This window comes from Neolamprologus multifasciatus, chromosome 10 (genome assembly GCF_963576455.1).
Source record: "Neolamprologus multifasciatus chromosome 10, fNeoMul1.2, whole genome shotgun sequence".
Taxonomy (NCBI): domain Eukaryota; kingdom Metazoa; phylum Chordata; class Actinopteri; order Cichliformes; family Cichlidae; genus Neolamprologus; species Neolamprologus multifasciatus.
The window spans coordinates 24,695,224-24,713,241 of record NC_140448.1 but is presented as its reverse complement, the minus strand read 5'-3'; the positions used below and the strand labels follow the sequence as shown (position 1 = coordinate 24,713,241).

The following is an 18,018-nucleotide window of genomic DNA, read 5'->3' as shown; positions in this document are numbered from 1 at the left end:
CACACACATGCACACACAGTGACATTTTAGACCTTCTTCAGAATACTGTATATACTATGGGCATCATGGTGCTGATCCAGAATCCTTACATTATTATTTATTACTAGAGCTGCAATAATAAAGCAATGAGGAGGGGGAAGTAATAAATATGAAATAATGTCATTATGATGATTCCATTTGTTTCACTATCCACTATGTGCAGGGGGAAAGCTTATTACATTTTTAAACTGTAGAGATACAATAATTTTACTGCTATAAAATCCAAATTTTGTCTTATTTAAAATATAAATCTAATATAATCTGCTTCTTAATGTATGTTCTTTAAAATACAGCGTGTGTTTTTTTAAAATATTATAATTATAATAATGCATAATTATGTGGACATGCATATTAGATCGTTTTTTAGTGAAATATAATCCCTCCAGAAAGGCAGGAAAAGCTCTGTAACTTACTCTAAAACTAAATATGTTCACTAAAACGGTGACAGAGCTACAGACCCATGACAGCCTTACACAGTAAGCCAGCAGCTATGACCAGCACTACATGTTTAGTTAATAAAAGGACAGGTAATGTTTGTCACGCTGTTGCACACACAGCACACTCGTTTGTTTCAACTTACCAACGTGTACGTAATAAGCTAATACTCCCGTGTGCTTTAGACTACAGTGTACGCTGTACACCTACTTACTGGTTTTGTCGCATCAGTCTGTGTCTCTGAGTTAACTTGTTCCTCCTACAGCTCCGGACCGCAAAAAATGCGCGTGCTCTTTGTGAGCTCGTTCCCGGCTCGTAACCAGCGCGTTCTGCCGTCAAGGGCGATCATTGGTTAAATGTGATCATGTGACTGATGCAAGCCAGATCCTTTTATTTAGCAAAACTGTGATTAATAGTTAAATATTATTGTTGGGGGGCACAGACAGGACTCCGCACGCCCACACATATAAAAAAATAATAATAATAATTTTTTTTTAAAAAGTTGCTTCAACAAAAGGGCACTTTGGGCACCCATCAGGAAAGGGGCGGGTGCTCAAGCCCCTCTAGCCCCCCCCCCCCCCTGCACGTGCCTGCCATCAATTGATAATTGCTTGTTTTAAGTTTTATTTTTAAAATTGTTGTTACACATAACAGATGTTTTTAAAATTCAGAAGACATTTACAACTCTGTTTAGAAATTTTGCAAGCATTGAGAAATAGTTCCACAAAACAGTAGTTATTGAATTATAACTCGTGTTCTGTGAATGTAGGCCCTCCTAACAGGCTTTCAGCACTGGGCTGATCAGACCTTCCTGTGAGACCAGATACAATGAAAGTGACTGAGCTGGATATTAGTGCCACAATTTAGACTGATCCACTCATTGTAAGCATACCAGGCAAAGATACATAGAATAAAGCAGAGAGTGTGGTCCTAGTGGCCTGTGAAGGTGCTACATGTAGCCGTGCAAGAAATTAAAAAAAAAAAAAAATTAAACCAATATGATACCAAAGAAAAATTTACTTTTATATTTAGGGCAGGGTGATCCCCAGAAGATTTTAAAATGGCTCAAATAAAGGGATGTAAGTGAGTGTGAATCTGGCTTGTAGTATAAAAATGGGTTGAGTGGTGTATCAATACTAATCCGTTTACCACAGTAAATGTGCCTGCTTTGGTACAAATCTTTGAATCCTACTGCTGTGCACCATCTCTCTCGCTGGCACCTGCTGCAGAATTGAATTTATATCATTATGGTGACACATCAGTTTACGTTATTATTGGCTCAAAAACATAAATATGGGCTCTACAGTGTATCTGGCACTATAGTGCCACATATATTTAAACACAGCAGTAGGTAAAGAAGAATTAGTCCCAAATGCTTCATGTAACGTTTCAATTTCCATAATATCTGCAGGGTTTCGATTTTGTGGCCGTCAATACATAACTGGATTAGACAAATACCACCAAAATAAATTTCAAAGAAAACTTGCTGTGATCGTTAGTCGGCGCTATGATTTCTTCTTTAAATAAGGAGTTCCTCTGCAGCTTGAGTAATATTGCACCTGCCAGAGGATATTTCTACATATATTTGAATCATAAGAAAAATGTTAAAGCTTATTACACATTTACAGTTGTTAGTGTATTCGTATGACTAATGTTGATTGTGTTATTCTTGGAAAAAAACAAATGTTACCTTTAGTTGTTGTGTTTTGGACATAAATATCATTATGGTATTATAATAATAAATCAGGGATTGTGATACAGGGGTATGTTATGTAAAAAGTAATAAAAAATAATCCCTTTTGTCAGTGTGTTTCTTTTTAGTTAAAAACAAAGTGTTGTGTTTAAATCATCCACTGCTTTCACCTCCCCCCAGCCCCTGTCCTCCCCCATGGTGGAATGGTGGAAAGTATATTTACTCATTCAGTATACACAACAGTTAATTTGACTAGTTGTTATATACAAGTAGTTATATAAAATGAATGCAGAAAATGCTTCTTTTTTTTTTAACGTCAGGGCATCTGTATAATAGTAAATGAATGTCTATAAAAAAATACTTGCAAGCAAATTTGCACAGCGACAACTTCTTCACTGTAAAGAAAGTAGCACTGTAACTGAAAGATGAAGGGCTAAAGCCTTTCAAAGGATGAAAGAGGCTCAGCCTGCACACAGTTGTCTTTAGCTGTCAGCCTTGTGTTGTGGCAACACTGTGGAGCAGCCATTGAAGTTGTGATGGCTGGTGGCGTTTGTGTCTGGTCCAAACAATATGGTCCAAAGTAACTAATATTTACTGTAAGAGACAAAGCAGTAACACGTCAGCAGAATTTTTCTTTCAGCTTGAAAAGCATTAAAGTTGCACTCAAGATGTCAAATAATGTGAGAACCACCGGTGAGATATTCTGGAGGTAACTCACAACCCCTGATGCAACATCCCTTCACATGAAATAAATGTTGAAGCCTGTGTTTGCAATGCAGTACACACATACAGTGATGTGAGCTGATTTGAAATGAAAGTATATAATGATAATAATAAGAAAATATAATGAGCCACACACTAAAAGACAAAAGCCCCTGTTAAAGGATTTTATTTGCTGTGACATCTTGTGTGATGTTTTCTGCCTAAAATCTGAGATGTTACAAGTATCCAGTTCCAGCTCCAGCAAGCAAAGAGGGACTTTATTTTCATTTTAATTAAAATTAAGGGTTTATTCACTTTTATTTTCTTAAAGAAAAGCAGTTTTTTTTGTCATGGGGTCTAGTTCCTGCCTTTTCTTCTTTTTCTTAATCTTTTTGCTTTTAGTTTTCCCAGGACTCACTTGAGAGATTATATTTTTCAGCTTGCAGTGCTCCACAGGATAAGCCGGAGGAAGTGACTGGGTAGAGGAAAGTCTGGGCTTAGGCTGCTGCCCTTGCAACCTGGCCCCAGATAAGCGCAAGAAGATGGATGTTTGTGGTATAAAAGGGGATTTATATAAAACAAATAAAACGTGTAACCTCATTCAGAATGACATAACTTTGAGATTTGAGAGATATTAAATTTTCAATAACAGACTTTAATTGTTTGGTTTGTACAGCATATTGACAATATCTGCACAATAACACCTGTTACAAGTGCATCAAATCAAAAAACAAGGGACAATCTCATATATCTCATTCTGATCAATTAAAATCTAAACGTAAAGATAAGATTATTATGTATTTGTTTTGTGTAAAGTAGCCCAATATAGCCATCTAGTGGTAAAATCTAAAAGTGACTTTAAAATTTCCAAAATAAGAAGCAACAAAAAGGTAAACACTGGTAAACACCAATTTACATAAAAATAAATAAATAAATGCACAGATTTAGCATATCTAGTGCAGTTGCTGCTGGATTAAAGCAAATGTGTCCAGGTCTACAAATATTCAGCATATATGTTGGTGATTGGCTAACACACAAAACCATGAAAGTAATTTATCTCAATATTAGTCTGAAGTGATGTCACTTTAAGACATCCCGACATGCTCCAGTACCAGTTGGTGGGTCACCTCCACTGTACTGTTCTACGCAGTAAGCTGCAAAAACAGACCTGAGCACACAAAACCAAAATCTTTTTTTCTCTCCAGGCACCAGCAAAGCTATGAAGACAGTGTTTTTGTTTCATGAAGAGTGCTCCATTGGGTTTAACGTTGTTTTCAAGTTTTGTTTAGTTTTTTTTTTTTTTTTTTTTTACCCTTTTGTAAATTATTTCTCTCCCTTTAGCTTGTTTCGGTTTTTACTTTGAATCATTTGGACCGGAAATCCACATCGTCTTTGTCGCTTTATTGTGAAGGACCGGACCGACCGGATACGGTGTTGTTGTTAGTCCAAAACGGAACATGAACTCGGCTAACAGATGTGAAAATTAGCGCTTTTAGTGTGTTTGTTTTGATTAGTAAGGTGGAGACCGGAGAGGAGGTAGCATTTTTTAACTGTCTGTGTGCCGTGTACTGATCAGAAATGAGCGTCACGTTGGATATAAGGCTGAAAAGAGCAAACAAAGTTTATCGAGAAGGGGTAAGTTGCCACAGCTAGCTAGCACCAGCAGCTTCTGCAACCTCGTCAGCTAACGTTAATAATACAGTATTTTTCTTTATTTATGAATAATGTAGCTATGTAACTGCTACTAAACCAATGTACTGTAACAACCCGAGCTAGTTATTTAGCTACCAGTCGCCGGCGTCACATGATCGGGCACCTGACTGTCGGTGTGACGGCGAAATGTGTCTGTTGTGAGGTTCGCTGCAAAAATCCTCACAGATTGATCAGATATATACACATAACATCGTAGTTTGTGATGGAAAATATAAGTGAAACCTCAAGCAGAGACTAATGCATCTACATTTTTAGAAGCCAAAAGTAACTGGACATTTGACTGACAAGCAGTTCCAGCCATGATGGAGATAGAGTTATGGTATGGGTATGATCATGTGACTGCTGATAGAAGCAGGAGGATGAACTGTGAAGTGTTTATGGTTGTGTTCTCCATTAGATTCGGCAAAATGTTGCTAAACTGATCTTAGTTTGACCAATTATTTTTGAGCCTTTGATAATGTGGGACTGTGTATATTAAAAAAACTGATAGACTGCAGCTCATCCGTGTTGCTTGGTGTGCAGGAAACAGTGGCTGGTGTCATCCTGCTGGTTTGTAAGGAGGCACTGCAGCATCATGGCATCTCTCTGAGCATGGAGGGAGTCGTGAATCTGCAGCTGAGTTCCAAGAGTGTCGGTGTCTTTGAGGCTTTCTACAACTCTGTCAAGGTGAACGTCTAAGATATTGCTTTAAAATCACTTTGAGTGTAGATAACGACTAGTAAAAGGGTCATTTCCTTTACCATTTGACAAAGAAGTTTCACCAGCATAAATATGAGACAGAAGTATAAAAAAAAACAAGAAAAAAGTAAATAAAATCATCATAAATTAATCATCCAGAAGTTTTATTTACCTGAGCTGAGCTGAACTTTCAAACAAAACAAGACTATTATAAGCATCAGTCAGGCCTTTTGTTTTGAAATATTGTATTAAGTAAACATCGAATTAATTCAAAATATGATTAACAGACTCTTAATAAGCGACATAAACCGTTTAACCCATTGTTTTACTGTTTGAGTCCTTTTCATCAAACAGTGTTTATCTGTCATTGATTTTGTGTTATATTTTACCTACAGGATACAAGTTTCACTTTATACATTTATAATGTATAAAGGTTTAAAATGTTTGACTGCTAGGTCAGACTAACTGCTAGTCAATTGTTCCTAATAATAATCACATTGAAACATGTTGCAGCCCATCCAGCTGATCAGCAGTAACATTGAAGTGGCCAAGGCTGGAAAAATCCCTGGAGGAAAGACTGAGATTCCCTTTGAGTTCCCTCTGCACACCAAAGGCAACAAAGTGCTGTACGAGACCTACCACGGAGTCTTTGTCAACATTCAAGTGAGTGTGAAGAACATGGTGTATGTCAGGGTTTTCTGTTGCTTTCAGGGCAGCAGTGCAGTTTGTTTGGTCCAGACAAAAGAAAGAAGAACATACGTTTTTATAGCTCTGGACCTTCAAAACAGACATTTAACGCAGTGACTGGACAGTTGGAGGGAAAATATCATGCATCATCGTCAGCTTTACAAAGATTCACATGGGTAAAAAAGTTTTGTCCCTTTAATGAACCTCACCAGATTCAGTTCAAAGAATGGACAGACTCCTGCATATCTTTAAGACATCACGCTGCCATGCTTCTTTTAAATAAACCTTGTAAAGAGTATAATGTCGTGGCGTCCTGGCTTTAAACCTTTCTGTTCACTCCTTAGTACACCCTCCGCTGTGACATGAAGCGCCCCCTGCTGGCCAAAGATTTGAGCAGGAGCTGCGAATTCATCGTGCACTGCCAGGTGAGTGAAACACACCTGGTTATTGTTATCTGATCTGCTGTGTGTGAATAAGCTTACAGCAAACCTTTTCCATTTTACCCTGTTTCCATCACTGATAGGTAATAAAACATATCAGGTCAAATATGGTAAATAAATTATTTAATAACACTTTTATGGATCATAATTATCTTTGAATATTTAATCAGAAATATTTGATTGTCATTTCTAACTTTTTTAATCATAATAAACTTTCATTGGCTCACCTGCAGCGCTCTCTCAGTGCACCAGGGGGCAGTAGTCCATGCTTTGGGAATCACTGCTGAGTCATTTAAAAGCAGCTGGATGATGATATTTTGTTTCTATAAAATTGACATATTGGTAGCTACAAAAGAAACATTTATACCAACAATTAGTTTCTCTCATTTTTGTGCCACTCACTTGTTGTTACAGACTTATTTACATTAAAAAAAAAAAGCTAATTTAACCTTTTTAATGCTCACCAATGCTCTGTAGCTCCTGTAAAATCTGTGCTCAGGTTGTCATGCTTTTTTTTTTGTTTTGTTTTGTTTGTTTGTTTTAAGGAAGAAAGTCTCTGCATCTAAAAAAAAAAAGACTTCTCTGTTTCCTCACCTCCTGATTTTGTTGAAAAGTTATCTTTTCTTCAGCTTTGTTGAACTGTGTCACATCATGTTCTGTTTGACTTCCAGCCTCAGAAATCTAAAGTCATCCCCACACCGGTGAACTTCACCATCACTCCGGACACTCTGCAGAGCCGCGAGGTCAGAAAACGTGTTAAATCTCTTCATTTTTATTTTTTTGCTTGATTTCTTAAAGTTTAAAGCTTTAAAGCTCTTCTCAAAGGTTGAACTTGCTTTGTGTTTTCAGAAAAATTCACTTCCCAAGTTTCTCATCCGAGGACATTTAGATGCCACCAACTGCGTGATCAGCCTGCCGCTTACTGGAGAGGTGGTGGTGGAAAACTCAGACGTCCCTATAAAGAGTATTGAACTGCAGCTGGTACGGGTGGAGACCTGCGGTAAGTGCACGCTGTGAGGCAATCAGTCTAACTTTCATTGGGCAAGGCTCAAGGTTTTATGAGCATCTGCTGTGTTCAGGCTGCGCTGAGGGTTACGCCAGAGACGCCACAGAGATCCAGAACATCCAGATAGCTGAAGGTGACGTCTGCCACAGCCTCGCCATTCCCATCTATATGATCTTCCCCAGACTGTTCACCTGCCCCACGTTGGAGACAACAAACTTCAAAGTCGGTCAGTAAAATCCATTCCTGTGATTCTCACACAAACAATTTACTCCAAGGCTCATTTTAGTTTTTTATTTACTAGACTTACTGGTTAACAAGCCTGTGGCTCTTATTTTGAAAGTTCAGCAGACTAATTTTATTATAGTTTAGCATTTTAACCACAAGTTCTTACTTTGAACATTTAAATCTTTTTTCGATCTAGAGAGTGTTTGCTCATGTTATTTACAATAATGACATTAAAACAATATAAAACACTCATCACAAAGAGACACACTATATTGCCAAAGTTATTCATTTGTCTGCCTTCACATGAATATGAACTTGAGTGATGTCCCATTCTTCATTTAGGGGGTTTAATATGATGATCATTAAGAGGTCCTTTCACTTGAACTAAAGGGGCCGAACTCCTGAAAAACAGCCCTGCATAATAATCCCCCCTCCACCGAACTTTACACTTGACACAGTGCAGTGATACCGTTTTCATGGCAACTGCCAAATTCAGTCTGATTCATCAGATTGCCAGATAGAGAAGCGCTATTCATTTCTCCAGAGAGCTGGTCTCCACCTCTTCACACCACCCCTCAGTCCAGCGGTGCAAATCCCTCCACTTTGTTATAATCCTACTAACAGTTGAACGTGGAATATTTAGAAGTGAGGAAGTTTCACCACATGACTTGTTGTACAGGTGGCATCAGATCATACTACCACACTCACTGAGCTCCTGAGAGTGACCCATTCTTGCACAGATGTTTGTGGAAGTGGTCTGCATGCCTAGGTTCTGGATTTTATACATCTGAATACAGTGATTTGATATAGTACACTTTGTTTAAAAACACAAAACTATGTTTTAATCTTGCTATGGAGTGTTTTATGTTCTTATTTTTGCTGTTTTATTGTATACACTGATAATCACTTTCCACAGCGTTCTGATTTTGTATACTATCTTTTTCTGCCACTGGAAAAACATTTTTCCCCCCCATCTAGAAGTCTCTTGATAAAACAGAATTTCAGGGCATTTTGACTTATGCTTCCATGTTCAGACAGGATCACGACCATGTCAGTCTCCATCTGCAGCAGGTGGAGTTTAGAGCTAAACAAGGACTATGGCCTGCATTCTAAAATCATAGTTAATCTGCAGGATGAAATTTATTGGACTGGACTGGCATTTGTACAGTGCTTTAAACTACAAGTCACACTTTATTCATGTCCACACCCAATTTGGAATCACCAGTGAACCCAGGTAGCACTGAGGGATGCAAACTCCAGACTGAAAGGCTCTAGCTGGGTTTCAAACAGTAAACCACCTTTCTGTGTGGTGACAGTGCTACCCACTGTTCTACTGTGGCATCTGTGTTCAGGTAGTTGGCATATAAAATGCTTACATAAAAGAAAATTAGAAGAGGAGACTTCTTTTTCAGTGAACATGGGGATGAATATTATACAGAGGCCTCTGTCCTTAAGTGTTTCTGCCCCTCAAATGATGATCAGGTAGGTGAGACATTAGTGTTATTGTTAGCTGTTCTGCAGGACGCAGTTGTAAACAAATATCAGATCTAAAGGAAAAAGTCCTCACTGCTGCCAGGAGTTAGGACGTTATGTGCTACTGTGGAGAACTCAATGAAACCCCAACTTAAATTTAACATGCTCTTGATAAAACAAACTTCTCTGTGCAGTGCAATCATGAGTGTTTCTTTCCTTCAGAATTTGAAGTCAACGTTGTCGTCGTGCTCCATGATGATCATCTGATCACAGAGAACTTTCCTCTGAAGCTGTGCAGACTCTGAACTTATCATTTCTGAGAGAAGCTCCGAGACCTTCACACTTCTCATCCTGCAACAAACTCGTCTGCCTGAACAGCTGAGCAGATTCTTCAATGTGCAACTGAAGCCGGAGAAATTATTCAAACCTTCAGAGACTTCCCTAATAATACATAATGTTAATGTGACCAAACTCTTTTCTTTTTAAAGTTTTATTTCTGTTTAATAAATTTCACTTTTGAAACTATTTCATATTTCCTAGTTGTTTTTTTTTTAAGGATGTGCAGCATCACAGGGACTGTTCTTTCAGGACCTGGTGGTTTAGAAGTCTAGCTGACATCCAATCAGCTGCAGCTCTGTGGGTCTAGTCCTGAAAACCTCAGAGCTGCAGCAGAAGTCATCTGAGAGTACAACTTGATTAAATGAGTCAGTCAGAATGCAAGTGGGTTTTATAACTTTAATATTTTTTCCAGTACAGCTAGTGTTTCAGCTCTGATGTCAGAGCATCTGAGTCCAAACCAACACTTTCCTCTTATTTTATTTCCAGAAGTTACATAAGAAAGACATAACCAGCATTTGGTTAGCACAGCTTAGCATGAAGATAAAAATAAAGAAATGTAAAAAAGAAAAATCCCAAACATTCACCCTGGTAGCTGCTCTGAAGCTCACAGATGAAGACTTGTTTAATCAAGTCTGAAAGCGGCACATTGTGGATTTACCGGGACTTCCTCATTCACCAGCTGCAGGAGTCTCAGCAGCTGTCCACAAAATCTAAAATAACCCTTCTTGTTTTATGGCAAATTTAGCCACCATAAAATAATCCCAAGCAAAAAACACGGAACAGTTATTTCTTTCAATTATATGAAACCTTTCATTTAAAAAAAAGAAAAAAAGTCAAAAGCCTTTTTAGATTTTAATGCAATAAGAAAAGCAAAAAAGATAAAAGCGTACACATGAGCAGTGAGAGGATGCGAGGTTAAGACTTCATGGAGCTGGGCGTCTCCGGCCAGTCAGCATGGGGAAATCTTCTGGCAGCAGGGCGTGAGTCCTGCAGGTTGGACAGGTGCTCTGCTCCTTCAGCCACGATCTGATGCACTGAACACAGAAAACAGCGCTTTAAAGCCTGAAACTAGACCAGACGCCACATCTGGGTGCTTTTCACTAAAAATCCAGTGTGTGGTGTTAATGCTTTCTTCTATTTCCTAGGCCTTTTTATAAAAACAAAACCAAGCTTAGCTCGTATTACACTGTGCAGCCACAATATTACGACCAATAGATGAAGTGAAAATCATGCAGTTCACATGATTTAGCAGCAGCCCTCTTTCTTTGTGGGTTAATATCCCAGCGCCTGTGCAGAACATGGTTACACCATCCTCTAGTTGCCTTCTTTTCCTTGACCTCAGTGGAAAATGATGTGGAGGAAAATTCCTCAGGGCTAGAAAAGAAGCACAGTGCTTCTCCACTCAAGACACAAGACTCCTCAATACTTCAGAAGTTGTTCAGAATGTCCTGAAGATGGACTACAACAACTTTCATAGGCCACATGAGAGAGAAAATATTAGTTAATAACCAACGTCTGGATTTTAAATAAACAAGAATAAACATACTATAAAGAAAACTGACGTGTTGCTTATCCAGCTTGTAACCCTGCCTCTATTCAAGCTTAATTAATGATAACACCAAAGTTGGCAGTACTGCAAAGAATGTAACTAATGCCGACTAACTCATGATAGACCTTAAAATTCACTTTAACAGGTTTTTATATGTAAATAAGCTTTTAACACAAGGAGATAACTTGATAAGAAGATGCATTATGCTCATAGTTAACCTTTGGGTTTGACGTCCTGTAGCCAGCAGTGTGTCCTCTGCTAAAGGAGGCAATAAAGGAAGCACTGAGGTACCCTACCTTTTTCTAAACACTAAGGAAAATAGCTCCTGTTGTGGCTGCCACACAGATACGGTGCTACAAATCTCTCCCAGCAAAACTCAACTATTTATCTGCTGCCATATTTTGCACCTTGCTTGTTCCACACCTTAGACCCAACAGTTTACCGTGAGTCTCTGGTATCGCTGCTCACCTCATTATGGAAGCTGTGTCTGCACTCCAGCACGCAGGTGTCATCCGGGCTCATTTCGTCATGACAGATGATGCAGGGATCCTCAATGTTCAGCTGCAATCGACACGCACAGTCAGGCCCTGCTAAACGGCACTCACCCAACCCTATCAATGCTGCACATACCAGGCTGTATTAATTTGCAAATGAAACTAGTTCTCAATAAATGCACTCCTTTTGTTTGATGTTTGCTCAAAGGAATCAATTTTTTTAAAGTAAATTTGAAGATTTACTGGTCACTAGAAATGAGTTGCGACTCTGATCAAGGCTTACAACAGCACTGCAAGTCGACAGCAGGAAAACAACACTAACAGTGAAATGATGAAAATGTGCAGCTTTGAGTCAAACTTGAACACCAGTACTAAATGATGATTTTTGGACTCACAGCGTTGGAACTTCTGACTCTCTGTTGTCCGATTGGCTGCCACACCGGTGCTGGGTTTATCAACGGAGGGGTAGCACACTGAGCTGGACTCCCACGACCCAGAACGCTGGATCTGGTCGAGTTAAACCTCTCCTGAGAGGAAGAAATGAAGTCAAATAGTCAAGAAAATACTTTCTGCAAGCCTCTGCAAATCCTGGTATCAGTCACCTGAGACGGGACCTGTGTGATAAAGTAAAGTAGACTGCAATATGCTTCTTACTGGTTAGTTTTAAAAAGAGTGAACAGGGCACCCTCTTCTGGCTGAGAACCATGACCTCAGAGCTGGAGGTAGTAATTCTCATTCCTGATGCATCACACTCGATTATGTAACCATAATGACTGAAATTATTCTATTATTCAGCTCTCCTTCTCTTGTGTTGTGTTCCTTCATTTGCCAGAAGCTGTTATCCTTACTCACATTGGTCAGAACAGTCCAACCATTTCGAGATGCTAGTCTTTCTATCAGGGCATCATGATGGTCCAAATATACCATTGGTTTAGACAACACTCAGATCAGTCCATAATTGGACAGATATGGTGTAGTCTGAACCCAGTATTTGCATCATCTCCCCATTTGAGCTTCAACCAACTCTGTTTCACCAGGAACCTCACCGCAAACCCTTAAAACCACTTTAAGAATGTGTCTACCTGATGGTCCAGGATCAGTTGGGTCACACCTCCGACTACATCCTGTAAAGTCATGCTGCTAAAACTTCCACCGCTGGATGAACGCAGCTCCTGAACAAACTTCATCAACTCCGACCTGAGTACACAAACACAGTTAATACATTTTATTAAGTGGGTTTGAACACTATGGTCTAAATGTGAGTCTGCAGCAGGAGGATGACACTTTTCTTTTTAAACAGCTGCTCCAGTATTACCTTGTATAGTCAGGGAACATGGTGGACAACGTCTCCATGGCTTTGCCAAACACTGTGTTGGGCTGCTGTCCTGGCTCCGATGTCCTGATTGGATGTTTGTGCTGAGAGGGTGGGGCCGGTGCCTCAGCCGCAGGGGGAGCAGAGTGGTGGATGGGTGGAGGAGTGCCACGTGAGGCCTGAGCTGAAGACTGAAGAGTAAACTCTTTGGCTGCTGCAGAAAGCTGCAGGAAGAGTTAGAAATGTAATGTTACAAGTGAGCTAACAGAGAGATCCTGATCAGGACGTTCGGCCCTTTATCCAGTTCACCATCTGACTGTTAGCCGAATGTGTAATAAATATGAAGTAAATAAATGCTGTCCCATTCAGTGCAAAGGAAGCAAACTATTTTTGACTTCTATTTGATGCACAAAAGCTAAAGAGAATTTATAATAAATGAAGAATAAATCAACATAATACACATACAGCTGCAAAGCTGCTCATGTGATCAGCCCAAGTTATTGATATAAATAAAGCTCAGCTGAGTGTGTGATTTAAAAAAAAAAAAAAAAAAAAAATCCTAGAGAGAAAGCTCTGAGTGCTGTGAGTAAACTAACTTTTTGTACTGGTTTTACTGGAGCAGCTGCAGGTTCAGGATGGCTGTTGACCGGATGCATCTCAGTGACTCGCCTGCCAGTGTTCACCTGATCCATCTGATCCTGGTACTGCCGCTGTGGACCGCGTGGAGACAAAATTTTACAACATCCATGCAGAGCCTCTCATAAACATGCAGACGGTGATATCAGATTATGTATATTTTAAAGGCAGACTGACTGTGCGTGGTTTTATTTTATCAGGCTGTTCTGGAGTGTCATAAGGTGTGGGATGTCATTATGGTACGGTGATCTCTCCACACAGGTAAAATATAAGCTGCTGCGTTAAATTCAGTCCACCCATAGAGGTGATGGGCAGGACTGAAGACCTCTCAAGCAATGACAGCTAAACATTTGATGGAGACATTTTTCTAAATGACTGTATGAGGCCTGAGTTTAGTATCGCAGTTCTTTGTCGAGTCCTGCTGCTTATGACGCTGCCCGATCTTACAGCTGCGCCACAAACATACGTTTGATCTGAAGGGTTCTTGTACCTCAGCAGTGGAGATTCTCTTTTCCACTTCTTTGATCTGGTCTCTGCAGCTGTTTCTCGCTGCTTCCAGGTCTTGATTTGGGAATCTGCAAAGAAGTCAGATATCACACATAAGCCTGAAAACATCTGAGCTATATCCGGTCCATTCCAACATCAACACCGGCCACTGGGAATATTCACATTCCCAAAGCACCAAGACCTTAATAAGATTCAGCTCACTGAGGCAGAGCCAACCGCTCTCCACTGGCTCAGTAAAATGATGGTGTAGGAGTGCATACCAGGCCGGCATGCAGTCTGGTCTTATGGCACCAGACATAGCCCTACCTCACTCCAGTGCTTTAAAGAAAATCCATTTAGTTTGAACAGGAACAAATTCCCATCTTTTTTAACTCACATCACTGCTGCGAAAAGCTTCATAAAGAAATTTTAAAAAGTAATTTTCATCTGGTTCATGCAAAAAATAAAAGAGTGCTCCAGACTTAATTTATTTTTGCAAACACTGGATCTTTAAACACAATATAGTATAGTCCCTTTTGTTACTTTACTTAATTACATGTATTGTTTGACTGAGCAGGTTTTACTCAGTGTCTTGCTACAGATTACTTTTGGTACTTTAAAAACAGCAAAAGCACTTCAACGTTTCGAAGCCAACTCAGGCTGTTGTGAGACATTAGTTCCGTTTCTTAACTGACTTGGCTGACCTGTACTCTTTCCTGCTCTTACCTGTGTAATGCTTCATCCAGTTTGTTCAGCAAAGCCTTGGCGTCTGCCAGCTCTTTGTAGAGGCCGTGCGAGCTCTGATCCCGACTGCTCTCCATTAGCGACAGCTGGTGAAGTAACACAAGCGGAGGATGGGTCGTCATTATTTCAAGTCAGTTTTTGAGTCAACAACGTGCCCCCAAAAAAACCTCTACCAGCAATAAATAATACATTAAAATAAACATTTCTTGTTGCTAAAAGAGAGCTGTGAGGGACTTGAAAAACATCAACATATGTAGTCAGAAATAAGATGTATCAAGTGTAGGCAATACCAGAGCTGTGTGAGACCTCCTGGTGGTCGAGCTAATCAAGACTTTACATCGTTCGATCTCATCCTCCAGACTCATCTTTTCAGCTGCTAACTGATTACTGGAGGGAAAAAAAGGTGAGAGAGAGAGAATCTTAAAAAAAGAAGAAAGAAAAAGAAACTTTCACTTTAAGTTTCATTGTCCTGTCTTACCTCAGCTCCAAGAAATCATTCAGCTTGGCTTCATAGCTGGTTTTCTTCTCCTGGATGCTTTGGGCAAGTCTACAAATAAAAATAAAAAGACCACAAAATTGAGGACATTTAGAGATTAATGTAAGAGCAGCCACGACACAGACACAATGATTTAAGATAAGATTTAAAGTCTTACCTCCCTTGTTGCTCCAACAGCTCTTCTATCTCCTGCTTTAGGGACCTCAGTGCTTCCTGATTGGCTTTCTTCTCCTTCTGGTCCTTCTTCACCTCCTCCTCTAGCTTCTGCTGGAACAGCGTCAGCTCCTTATTGGTTACCTTGATGAGAGAGAAAATATTAATTAAAATACAGACACGTTAAGTTTCAGCTAATGACATTTATAAATGTCAAATGTATTGAAATTACTTGAATATTGGCTGTGATCTTCTGCACTTCCTCCTGTAGTAAAACGACGTCTTCTCTCTCGCCTACATTTACTTTGTCATTTGTCATTTTCTTGATCTGCTGCTCCAGCGACCTGTTGCTCTTCTCCTGCTTGTTGATGTCACCCTGGAGAAAAAATGAACAGTAAATGACAACTTACTGTAAATACTGAAGTAACACTAGTAAATCTTCATATTTTACATTGAATCCATGCAAGTACAGTGACTTATAGTCTCTCTCAGTGCGAGACTGGAACAGATGTTAAGCACTTATAATTTGTGCAGTAGATAAGACTACTACTACTACTATTATTATTATTAATTAAATTTACTCAGAGTATAATTATTTCTTTGTTTTCTGTAACAACTGTCTTGTTTTCTAGTGTACTTACCTTTAAATATTTGTATATTATTATTTATAAGTATACCTCAAAATTACATTTAATTACAGGGGATTTACGCTCTTAGTCGCAGGCCATATTATAAAGTGTTACTGAATATTTTAAGCGTCAGTAAATGAAACTCCACTAACAAAATACTTGCTATGAATCACATTGCTGGAGGCTTTCCTTTTATGGGAAAAACTGTGACTGACCTGGGATTTCTCAAAGCCCTCATGAAGCTCCGTATTCACCGCTACACTCCTCATGGCCTCCTGGCATGTCTGAGGCCACAGCAAACACAGCATTTCAGACAGACACATAGCAGTGTGCATTTATGTACATATTCCACTTAGTTAATTAAAAGAAACAAATGTGTTGGTGTTGACCTGCACTGCTGCATGGCTTGCATGGCTCAAAAAGATCTCATTGGTTGTCACCGATGTCCCTAAAGTTGCATTAGTTTCCCAAACTCCACGGTTAAACTCAGAGGGATCAAGATACAGATCCTCGTAGCCATTGGGTGAAAAGTTATTGTCTGGCTCCTGATCATCACCGTTACTCCAAGCAAAGTAGGACCCAATCACTGGCTGGTATAGGGGCTGAAAACCAGATGCATAAGGATTTGGGAGCACTGTATAGTCTTCAGTCTGTGCAGATGAATAGTCGTGCATATAGCTTGTGAAACTAGTTTCATCGCCTGTATACAAAACAGGAGATTCAGAGTTATTGTCCGGATCAGCTATTTCGTCCAGATCGTCCAGGCTGGCTCCACGTTCAGCCTGCTGCAGGGACACGGCATGCTTCGCCAGGCCAATACACCTCCCGATCTTTATGAAGCGAAGGGAGTCCAGGAGAAACGGCTCAAAGCCCCTAGCTGCTTCGATCTTTCGCTTAGCCTCAGAAGGGAAATTTTCAAGTTCACCCACCAGCAGAGGGTCTTCAGCTACCAGGGGACCATGTTCGTCCAAGATCTGAGCAAAGTAGCTGCAGGGGGACAGACAGTCCAAATATTACTCGCACATACATATGCTCACATAAGAACGCGTAAGTGTAACCTCTTTAATGTGTTTGCACTTACTCATACAAACTCTCTTTTGTTGAGTCAGGGTTGTTGTCCAAAATATGTTTATAGTGACTTCTGTGTCTCCTGCTGTCATACTGATCCTCGAATTCCGCCACTTGGTCTCGAAGGTGGCTCGGCACAGTGAACGAATCGAGCGTGTCAAGGAATGATCTGTAGACAGAAAGCTTGATTGTTACCAACAAGTTTCAGCTAAAACATAGTCTGCATGTCCATGAAGACAAAGGAACTTACAAAGAATCATCTTCAAAAAACTCTTGGTCCCACTCATCCCTTGGATTAACACTTCTCATCCCAGACAAAACAATAACACCCTGAGAGAAAAACAAGGAAGAAACATTTTAGTGTGACGCCGCATAAATTAATTCCTCTTACATGCAACAACTAATATTGCAACCTCTGACCTTTGGCTCTTTCTGTTTCTTTTTCCGACCTCGACTCTTAGCTTTGATAGGAGAATTCTGAAGGAAGAACAAGTCTGATGAGCATAAAACTAAAACTCCAGGTTAGTGTTGTCTACTCCATGTTTTGTTATTGAGAAAAATCAATTCACTTTAAAAGGAATAGTTTGACATTTGAGGAAATTACTTGTGTGGACAAACCAAGTTGAAGGTTTCAGCCAAGACTTCCAATAAAGTGCTGTATTTACCTCTTTAAATGCAGCATTTACCTATGACCAGGTAAATACTTAATTGTACTACTACAAATTTGCTCCAAATTCAATTCAATTTTATTTATACAAAGCCGAATGATAACAACAGCCGGTCTCTCTCACTCACACACACCCACACACGCTATAAGCACGGGAGTCCCATCGGCTGTTTAAACCTTCAGTTTGGGAGGGGTAGCCAATCAGAATAAATCTGGTTCAAAGGGGAGGAGCTCAAATGTACTGTTTTAGGCAGAGGATAAACAGGTCTTTTGTCCCATTTACCCTCCCCTCAACTCCAACCGGTCATGGCAAATGTTTGCCCCTCCCTGAGCCTGGTACTGCCAGAGTTTTCT

The 18,018-nt window shown here is 39.7% G+C and overlaps 2 protein-coding genes across 3 annotated transcripts in view; one reads left to right on the top strand and one right to left on the bottom strand.

The window, feature by feature from the left end:
- The first annotated feature begins 4,266 nt into the window (after positions 1-4,266).
- vps26c (VPS26 endosomal protein sorting factor C) lies at positions 4,267-17,166 on the top strand. Its single transcript, XM_085175617.1, has 8 exons — positions 4,267-4,504; positions 5,105-5,248; positions 5,774-5,923; positions 6,292-6,372; positions 7,059-7,130; positions 7,237-7,387; positions 7,467-7,619; positions 9,314-17,166. Exons 1-8 carry the CDS (start codon positions 4,448-4,450, stop codon positions 9,394-9,396), a joined length of 891 nt encoding a protein of 296 aa, XP_085031743.1. The 5' UTR covers positions 4,267-4,447; the 3' UTR covers positions 9,397-17,166.
- Positions 9,813-18,018, bottom strand: part of ttc3 (tetratricopeptide repeat domain 3) — a 25,640-nt gene continuing 17,434 nt past the window's right edge. For both annotated transcript variants that reach the window (XM_085175609.1, XM_085175610.1), the window contains exons 30-46: positions 17,418-17,474; positions 17,248-17,327; positions 17,011-17,166; positions 16,319-16,916; positions 16,145-16,213; positions 15,533-15,676; positions 15,305-15,444; positions 15,130-15,198; positions 14,942-15,038; positions 14,634-14,737; positions 13,912-13,996; positions 13,382-13,495; positions 12,789-13,009; positions 12,556-12,670; positions 11,869-12,000; positions 11,448-11,540; positions 9,813-10,464 (exon numbers count right to left, since the gene is read on the bottom strand). In XM_085175609.1, the coding sequence (XP_085031735.1) occupies positions 10,354-10,464; positions 11,448-11,540; positions 11,869-12,000; positions 12,556-12,670; positions 12,789-13,009; positions 13,382-13,495; positions 13,912-13,996; positions 14,634-14,737; positions 14,942-15,038; positions 15,130-15,198; positions 15,305-15,444; positions 15,533-15,676; positions 16,145-16,213; positions 16,319-16,916; positions 17,011-17,166; positions 17,248-17,327; positions 17,418-17,474 (2,385 nt within the window). In that variant the 3' untranslated portion in view covers positions 9,813-10,353. The remainder of the gene's footprint in view (positions 10,465-11,447; positions 11,541-11,868; positions 12,001-12,555; positions 12,671-12,788; positions 13,010-13,381; positions 13,496-13,911; positions 13,997-14,633; positions 14,738-14,941; positions 15,039-15,129; positions 15,199-15,304; positions 15,445-15,532; positions 15,677-16,144; positions 16,214-16,318; positions 16,917-17,010; positions 17,167-17,247; positions 17,328-17,417; positions 17,475-18,018) is intronic.